General features: G+C 40.4%; 1 protein-coding gene across 1 annotated transcript in view; it reads left to right on the forward strand.

Annotated features, from left to right (window-relative positions):
- The window catches only part of KCNC4 (potassium voltage-gated channel subfamily C member 4), a 70,135-nt gene extending 60,790 nt beyond the window's left edge, over positions 1–9,345 (forward strand). The window contains exons 4-5 of the mRNA XM_044004703.1: positions 3,020–3,074; positions 8,929–9,345. Coding sequence (XP_043860638.1) covers positions 3,020–3,074; positions 8,929–9,151 — 278 coding nt within the window. The 3' untranslated portion in view covers positions 9,152–9,345. The remainder of the gene's footprint in view (positions 1–3,019; positions 3,075–8,928) is intronic.
- The last annotated feature ends 519 nt before the right edge of the window (positions 9,346–9,864 follow it).

A 9,864-nucleotide genomic window follows, 5' to 3' on the forward strand; every position in this document is an offset into this window, starting at 1 on the left:
ACACATAATGTTGTTGATACTGTGTACAATGTTCTCCTGGTTCTGTTCATCTCACTCAGCATCAGTTCATGTAAGTCCTAACATATGGAAGAACTTAAAAAAAATATTGTTATTTCATTCAATATTTCCTAATTTCATGTAAAATGTTAACATTCATTTTTTAACATTTTAGATTCTAAATTTTCTTCTTCCCATCCCTCCCACCTCCTTGAGCTGATGAGCAATTTGATATGTGACTTCATTCAGTACATATATTTTTTCAATACATAGTTTCATATGCTAACAGCCATGTTGCAGAAGAAAACAGATCAAAAAAGAAAAAGAAAAATAGAGAAAGTAAAAAAAGGTATGCTTCAGGGGCAGCTAGATGGCGCAGTGGATAGAGCACCAGCCCTGGAATCAGGAGTACCTGAGTTCAAATCTGGCCTCAGACACTTAACACTTACTAGCTGTGTGACCCTGGCCAAGTCACTTAACCCCAATTGCCTCACTAAAAAAAAAAAAAAAAAAAAAAAAAAAAAAGGATGCTTCAATCTGCATTTCAAAGTTCATCAGGTCTCTCTCTGGAGGTAGATAGCATTTTTCATCATGGGTCCTTTGGAATTGTCTATTTTGATCAGAGTAACTAAATCTTTCACAGTTGATCATCCTTACAATATTACTGTTACTATGTACAATGTTCTCCTGGTTCTGCTCATTTAATTTTTGCATCAGTTCATATAGGTCTTTATGGAAGACTTCTTAACAATTAAAGCAATCCAAAAATAAAATAGATATTTGAGGTAGTGGGTTCACCATCACTAAAGATTTTTCAAATGATGATAAAAAAGAGATTCATGCTGTGGCTTGAAGCTGTGGTCTCAGAGTTTGAATCCACCTCTGTAGTACATCTCCAACCTTAGCACCTGTAGTTGTTAGCATGGTGAGGGTGAGAAGCAAACATTAATGAAGATAGTTGGATTAGGTCCTCCTGGGGGGATCAAAGCTCATGATTCTATAGAATACAATTTGCTAAAATTTGCCCTGTACTTGAAGTTTAAAAATCTGAATTCAAATCCCAGGGCTTCAGTTTACCTGCCCTGCGAGTTAGGGCAAGTCTATGGGCCCTGGTTTCCTTATCTGTTTTATGAGAGACTAAATCTCTGACAGCCTTAGGATTCTCAGGATTCTCCAGGATTCCTGGAAGCTTTTACATATCTTGGAGTCACCTTTTAAAATACAAATATTCAAACTACTTACAGCTAATACACCTTCTATAATTATCAGTTAACACCTTAGCAGGAATGTGTTTCAAAGAGGGAAAAAAATGGAAATGTAGAAGAAATGAGAAGGATGCTGCTACAGAATACTAGAGTCATTGACTATGTGATAGGACTGGCAGGACCTTGGAGAGCATCTAGGCTGCTAAGGTGAGGTCACAGAACATTCCATCTCCTCTCTCCACACCTTTGAACAATTTGACTGCCATGTCTGGAATGCACTAATGCACTCTTGCTCGACCTTGGACTCTTGGAATCTCTGGATGCCTTCAAAGCTCAGGTCATACTTACACAAGGCCTTTCTTGATCCCTCCCAGCTGTCAGTGACTCTTGTCCCTCCTACTCACAAGTCAGGGGGCAGTATTTTGTATATACTATTTTGTTTATGCTTGTAAAAATAATAACAGCTAATATTTATGTATCACTTTATGGTTTGCCAAGCATTTCATATATGCTTCTTCCTCCCAGCAACTCCTGAGGTTAGTGTTGTTATTATCTCCCTTTTACTGATGGGAAAAGTTAAGTGACTTGACTAGGGTCATGCAGACAGTATCAGAGGAAGAATTTGGACTCTGGTCTTTCTGACTCACAAGGCCAACTCTTTGTCCACTATTTCACATGAAGGCCTTTTTTTAAAAGCATAGATAAAACTCTCCACAAATTTCTATTTTTGTGACTTCATAACTTTCACAGAATATTAGACCTGGAAGTGACTTTAGAGATCATTGCCTAGATGCCTAGAATAACCCCCTCCCTTCTCTTCACCTCATCAGTTCCTACCTATTCTTTAACACCTCACTCAAATGACATCTTCTCTAGGAAGCCTTCTCCCTTTCACCTTCTTGGAGAGAACCTTCTCCCCCTTTCACCACGCAACACTTTGTTTTTTCTTTTTTGGGGGTGAGGAGCAGGGCAATGAGGGAGTGGGGCAATGTGACTTGCCCAGGGTCACACAGCTTGTAAGTGTCAAGCGTCTGAAACTGGATTTGAACTCAGGTCCTTCTGAATCCAGGGCCAGTGCTTTATCCACTGTGCCACCTTACTGCCCCACACTTTGTTTCATATCATTTTATTTTCTCCCTTCCCTCCTTTCCTTTCCCTTCCCCTCTCTCCTCTCCCCTCTTTTTTCCTTTCCCTTTTCCTTCCCCCTCTTTTTTTTTTTTTGCGGGGCAATGGGGGTTAAGTGACTTGCCCAGGGTCACACAACTAGTAAGTGTCAAGTGTCTGAGGCTGGGTTTGAACTCAGGTCCTCCTGAATCCAGGGCCGGTGCTTTATCCACTGCGCCACCTAGCTGCCCCCTCCTTCCCCCTCTTTTATTCCTTCTCTTTCCTTTCCTTCCTCTTAAGCTTTCTTTCCCTTTCCCTCTTCATTCCCTCTTCCCTTCCCTTTTCCCTTCCCTCTCCTTCTCTCTGTCCCTTTCTGTCTCTCTGTCTCTGTCTCTCTTCTCTCTGTCTCTGTATGTCTCTGTCTCTCCCTCTTCTCTCTTCCCTTCCCTTTCCTAATTCGTTCTGTGATTTCATGGGTATACAGGATTCCTAGTGAGGAAACTCCTCTCTCAATGCAGATCTATAATTTACCATCTCAGAGAGTTGCTTTTTTTGGTCTAGTGATTACTATATATTTAGCAAGAAGCTCCTTGAAAACAGAGACCAGTCTTACCTAACTTTAGAATCTTTCTTCATGCTTTCCACTCAGTGGTCACTTCATTAATGTCTGCAAACATATTTGTATCCTCTAATCCCAACCCTTCCCATTACAGATGAGGAAGTAGACTCCTGGAGAAGTGATGTGCCTCACCCCAGGTCGCCAAGCTGGTGAGTGTTGGAGTCAGGATTTGAATCTCCATGTTGAGTGCTGTTTCTGCTATACCAAAATGTCTTGATTCCTGTTCCACTTTGGCTTTTGGTTAAAAAAACTCCAGAGAAGGAAGATTCAGGAGACTTACCCTGAGAGAAAGGCCTAAGGAAGAGAAAATGAAGTTAAAATGTTGCTGAAGTCTTTTATCTTGTTGAAAACCAAGGTAGAGAAAGAAAAATTCTGACCTTTTCCAGAATGGGACTTTGGTGACCCTTAACAGGTTTGGATCACCCAGTGAGCAATGGTGACTCCTGCTTGTATTTCTCGAAGCTAAGAAATATCTGTGTCCTCAGTCTCTGAGAACACCACTTAGCCTCAACAGGCTTTCTCTGAAGAATGGTAAAGTAGGAGAAGTCTGGCTTTGGCTCCCTTCCATTTCCCCCTCCCCTTTTTTGAGACTAGGTCTCCCTATCTCACTCAGGTTGGAAATGCAACAGCTACTCGCCGGCCTTATTCTACCACTGATTTGCATGGAAGCTTTGACCTGCTCTCTTTTCTACCTGGACCTATTCACCCATCCTTAGGCAATATGGTGACACTGCCCACCTCTCAGGGACTCACTATATTTGGGCCAAACTGAATGTGGATGAACCCTCCCATTGGTTTTAGCCCTACTTCAGCTCAGAACTCCCTAGTTCAAGTGCTCCATGGGGATTACAGGCATAGACCATACCTTTTTGTGCCCCTCTTCAACTTCCCAGGTACTAGGCACCCAGAGCCCCTTGATTGTCCAGAGCCCACTATCCTCCAATTTTTCCCATAAGCTCACTCTGCAGAACAGTATACCATGTACCAAAAATGCTTTTCCCCCAACACTCTACAAAATTCCCATTGAGAGTCAGTTTAATATAGCTTCCCCTTCAGGGATATTTATTATTTTAAAAGAAGAATTTAGTAACCTCAAAGAATGAAACTCTAATGGTGGAATTTGGGCAGAAATGGGTTTTTTTGGATTTTTTTTGGTTTTGTTTTGGGTTTTTTTGCAGGGCAACGGGAGTTAAGTGATTTGCCCAGGGTCACACAGCTAGTAAGTGTCAAGTGTCTAAGGCCGGATTTGAACTCAGGTCCTCCTGAATCCAAGGCCAGTGCTTTATCCACTGCGCCACCTAGCTGCCCCCAAGGGCAGAGATGTTTTATGTAAGAAGACCCTTGAGTCATATATTAAAGAGGTGATCATTCTTTACCCCTTGAGAAATTCTCAGCACTAAAAGCTCTCTTGGGCTGAGAGTATGCTTGCCCTCTCACCCAGGTCCACTTACCTCCTGATCCCTGTTTAGACCCTGAAGAATTCATAGCCTTCTTACCCAACATTATCCTTAACATTCTTATTTTTAGTTCAATACAACAAATGCTTATTGTGTGCCTGTCTGCTACAGTGTGGGTCTTGTGCTTGGTGCACTTGGGGATACAGATATAAACAAAAAGTCTCTATCCTCAAGCAGATTACAGTTTAGTAGGAAGATAAGATAATTCAGGTCTACAAACATTTATCAAGTTCCAACTCCATTCAAAGAACTACAGTAGTTGTACAATATATAGACACATTTGATGCCATCCCTGCTCTTGAGAAGCTGGCCTAAATAAAAAAAGGGAATGATCTATAAACAAGATTGAGAATGTGCCCAATGCAAAGTAGAAGTTTTCAAAAATGTTAGGAGAAACTTTGGGAGGAAAAGGTAATTTTCAGCTAAGGATGTGAGGTGAATAATGGGAAAGATTCATGAGGTGGAACAGACAGGACACAGCAACTATTTGGTTTAGGGGAAGTGAGGGAGAAAAAAGAGTCAAGGATTATTCACCAGGTAGAACACTTGTGTGAGTGGGAGGATGGTTTTGCCAATAGAAATAAAGAAGTTTGGGGAAGGGGTAGATTTCATAGCGGGGAAGATGGTCTATTTGGTTTTGCACAAATAACTATGCACAAATCAAAATATGACAAATGTCTTCAGAGGTATCTTCCAACTGAAGGTGAGTTTCAGAGGAGGAAAGCCTATCGTGGTTACCTGTATTGGGTAAAGTAGCATAGACGAGTCAGCATTCCAGCTGGACCAGAATGGCTAGCCTTTTGACAGGTACAGATGGAGTAAGGGCATTCCAGAGAGATCCAACGGCTAGAGCCCAAGGTGGAAATGATTTGACTAAGAAGGGAGTGCTATTCATTTATGCCTCATTCAATAATCATATATTAAACACATTATTTGCAAAGCACTCTACTAGGGGCTATTCAGTTCAATAGAATGGCATACATGAATTAAAAGGCTTGTAGTTCATGAGAAAAGCAGATTTAGAATAAGCTATATTCCTAAGCATCTGAGAAACAGGGGCCTTTCATAGACCCAGAGGCCAGGAATCCTTATCAGTCAACTTGGACATAAAATACCTTGCAGTTGAATTGCATGGTAAATCCTCATCAAAGGAACATTTACTTTCAGTAGAGCATGCATTCCGCTTAAAAGTCTTTCAGCTTCAGGAAAATCTTGGAAAGAAATGGCTTTTCTAAGGTTTCTCCCCTTTCCTCTCTTCTGTTTCTTTCCTCTCCTCTCTCTTTTTCTTTTTTTCCCTCCCCTCCTCTCTCCTCTTCACCTCTTTCTCTCCTATTTATCTTTCCTTTCACTCCAAAAAACATCACTTGAGTGAATTCAGAGTCACAATCTATAAAATGTTTGACAGATTCAAGCTCCAGACTGAATCTAATAAGTTAACTTCAATAGGGATGAATGTAAAGTCTTGCATTTGAGTTCAAAAAAGAAATCAACTGCACAAATATCAGGTGTCAGAAGAGAGATGGGTTAACAGAATTCATTCTGAAAGAGAGTGGGAGGTTTTAGTGGACTGGAATGTGGTGATTTTGTGAAGTGCTTATCATTTCCATAGATGCCACATGACAATCTCCATCCACTGGCTTCCCATTCATATTTGTCTAGAGGGAAGGAAGGAGAGGTAGCAACCATTTGGGACAACCAGAAACAGGGGAGAGAAAAGAAAGAGGATAATTGGACTGAACATAGCATCCAGTAGAGCCAAACCAATATCCCTCTGTGCCTTGGTAAACCTGACAACAGCAAACGTTTGTACCTTAGTCAATTTATTTGTAATTAATAGGAGGGAAATTGCTGGGGCTGAGTTAGGACTGGTGACAACTCTTCTCTTCTTCTCTTCCTCTCCTAGCCCCACCCCAGTTCCTCCTTCCACAATTTTGATCATTCAAATAATAAATGCCTGGCAAATTATTAAATTCTTGTGGAAATTGAATTGAATCTAAAAGATCAATAATGGCAACTTAGATTTATGTAGCACTTTGCCAAATGTGTTTCATACATTATCTCATTTAAGCCTTACAATAAAAGTATGATATAGGAAGTGAAGGTATTATTAGCCCCATTTTACAAATGAGGAAATTATTGCTCAGAGAGTTGAAATGTTCAGAGGTCTTTAAGAAAAAATATTATTAGGTTGGATGTAGTGGGAATTCTTTTTTTAAGGATAGGATGGACTAGATCACCACCAAGGTCCCTCCCAACTCTGGAAGTTGGTAATTCTCTGCCTATCAAAACATAGTAAGTATCAAAGTAAGTATAACAAGTAAGGATCAAAGCCAGAATTTGAACTTGGGTCTTCCAACAAGCTATCCAGTACATTATAGTGTCAAATTCAAACTCAAATAAACTACATATTAGGATCCCATCAGGTGCATATTGACTTAGAAAGCCACATATTAACATTATCTATGTTGTATTATATTTTTTATTTTTTGAGACTATTTAATACTTTTATCAATGAGTTAGATAAAGATATAGATTATATACTTGTCCAATTGGCAGATGACATAAAACTGGAAGGGAAAACTTACATACTAGTTGATATAGTCAGAATTCAAAAAGACCATGAGTGGCTAGAACAGTAGCCCAAACTCAGTGATACAGGATCTATCAGGAACAAATGTAAACTCTTATGCTAGGGTTAAAAAAAATCAACTTCACAAATACAATATGGGAAGGGATGATTAGATAGCAGTTTATATGAAAAAAAAAATTTTGATGGATTCCATATGAGGAATAGTGTCCAAGACTAGGGCTGTAATAGGACAGATCCTATTTAAAAAAGAGAAAGGGTAAGAGATTAAGCACCTACTATGTGCCAAACACTGTGCTGTGTTTTACCTCATTCATTTGATCCTAACAATCACCCTGAGAGGTAGGTCCTGTTATTATCCGGATTTTGCAGAAGGGAAAACTGAGGCAAATAGAGGTTAAGTGACTAATCCAGGGTCACATAGCTAATTCATGTCTGAGGCCAGATTTAAACTCAGGAAGATGAGTCTTCCTGACTCCAGGCCCAGCACTCCCTCTACTGAGCCACCTAGCTGGAGCATGTTATTCAGTTCTGAGTACCACATTTAGAAATTAGTTGTATAAACTAGAGAAAGTTCAGTGAGGACGAGATGAAGGTCCTGAAGCTCATGACATCTGGGGATTTTCTGAAGGAACTGGAGATATTTGTTGGCACTGTATCTCTAGATAGGTCTCTTCCGAGAAGCCCATCGGGATAGGTAGGGGACGCCATGGTGCACAGAACTCTGGGTCTGGAGTCAAATCCACCCTCAGACACTTACCAGCTGTGTGATCCCAGGCAAGTCATTTAACCTCTGTCTACCACCATTTATTTCCTCATTTGTAAAATGGGTGTAATAACAGCAGCTACCTCCCAGTGTTACTGTGAGGATAAAATGTGTCCCTGGGGAAGACCACTGCCTCAGTTTTTGATATGTAAAATAAGTGGTTATCATGCAATAGAGAATTGGCCTCAGCCAAGAAGACCCAGCTTTAAGTCTTACTTCTAGGACAACTTACTGGGTGACCCTGGTCAAGTCCCTTAACATATGACTGCCTTCTTCAACTATAAAATGGGAGTGAAGACAGTGGTTACCTTACATGGTTATTTGTTGTGAAAATAAGTTCTTTTTTAAAGCCCTTAGCATAGTGCCCAGCACATAGTAAGCACTTTATAAACTTTTTCTTTCCTTCCCTTCTGACAGGTGGTTGAAAGGGAGAGTAAATCTATACAATAAAAGCTACAGGAATTGGGGATTAAGGTGGAAAGCAAAGCTATACCTTGGTTCTATTTGGATTTCTTTGTTCTCTGCCTCTCCTCCTTTTAATTTCTATGGGATACATAAAAAGTCTTGGTCTGAGGGGAAAACCAACGTACCAAACCCATATAATTATTGTAAGATTACTTTGATAGAGTTCTCCTTGAAGTGGGTTTGGAGGTACATGATTCCCATAATGCAATTAGAAGCTACAATCAATTAATCAGCAGGAGATACAATCAATCAATAAGTGTGTATAAAATACTATGGACTAAGCATTGGGACTATAAAGAAAAGAAAAAACAAATAATTTCTGACATCAACGTTCTTACATCCTAATGCAGGAGATTATATATACTATATATATGTTATATGTTTATACACACACACACATCACTTGGAACATACAAAAAGACATTTCTAACCCTAAGTCAAATAGTTGTCTGGCATGAAGCTCTGCTCTTTAGCCCCAGTAGGTTCAAAGATAGATTAAATGGTTGTGAGCTTTTAACTGGCTGGCTGTTCTGTGTTTCCCCAATGTTCAGACAATGGAGGTAAAAACTCTCCTCCCAGAGATTATAGTCACCCTGAGCTAAGACTCTGGGAACCAATAGATCTCCCTTTCTTTATGGGAAGAAAAGCAGCCATGAACTTTTCACTGGTCTGATACTGGTTATGTGAAGGGTTTAAAATGTCCTAAAGTTTAATCCTCTGGGCCCTAGGTTAAAAGAGAAAGCCTATTCTTCCCCTTATGGTGAAGAGACAACAAATCGGTTGAGGACTCCAGTCGAACCTGGAAGTAGAGAGATACTCCACCAAAATCGTGTGTCTAGCAGAGTCATTCCTATCAGTGATCAGAAAGCCACCGGGTCACTGCTTGGCAGAGACTATACACTTGGAGACACCAGCAGAGAGCAGCATGATGACATCACCAGAAGATACTAGTAGCTGTGAATCATCAAAGGCATGCTCCTTCACATATGTATGCCCTGTTCACATCTGATTCTTCCCTGTGTGCCCATCCATGAGTGTGCCCTAGGTGCGTCTACTCTTCCCATGGATGGCATGTATATTTGTCCAAGAATGTATCTCAGGTTTGTGGGGGAAATGTCCTATTTTATTTCTATGCTATTTCATTAAAATGCCTTTGTTTCAAACTGTGTCCTCTGACTAGTTAAAAAAAGAAAGAAATGAGGGCTTTTTGTGGGGGAAGGGGTACTTATCACATCTGAGGGGAGGGATGCTGCTACTAGGTAATACACTTCCAGCTCTGAGTTTCTGTGATTGTTCCTACTGGAGTTGGCTGGTAAATAGTGGGATGGTGCATTTACTCTATGCCTGAGAAGTATGGAAAGAGTATAAGAGATGGAATCAAGAAATGTGAGCTCACTTTATGGTTCTATCACTTACTAGCTGTATGACCCTGAGCAAACCTCACTGAGCATCAATTTCTTCATGTATTACTAAGGTCTGGTCACAACTTTCAGGCCCAGTGGCTTTCCTTGAGAAGGGATCACAGTAGGGTGGAAAGAGTGCCAAATTGGGATCCAGAGGGTCTGTGTTCAAATCCCAGCTCTGTTACTTATTGTCTGGATAACTTTGGCCCAATATAGCTCACCTTCTCCAGTTCTTGGTCTCCTCTTTTATGAAATGAGAGG

The sequence above is a fragment of the Dromiciops gliroides genome, chromosome 4 (genome assembly GCF_019393635.1).
Source record: "Dromiciops gliroides isolate mDroGli1 chromosome 4, mDroGli1.pri, whole genome shotgun sequence".
In the NCBI taxonomy this organism is placed as follows: domain Eukaryota; kingdom Metazoa; phylum Chordata; class Mammalia; order Microbiotheria; family Microbiotheriidae; genus Dromiciops; species Dromiciops gliroides.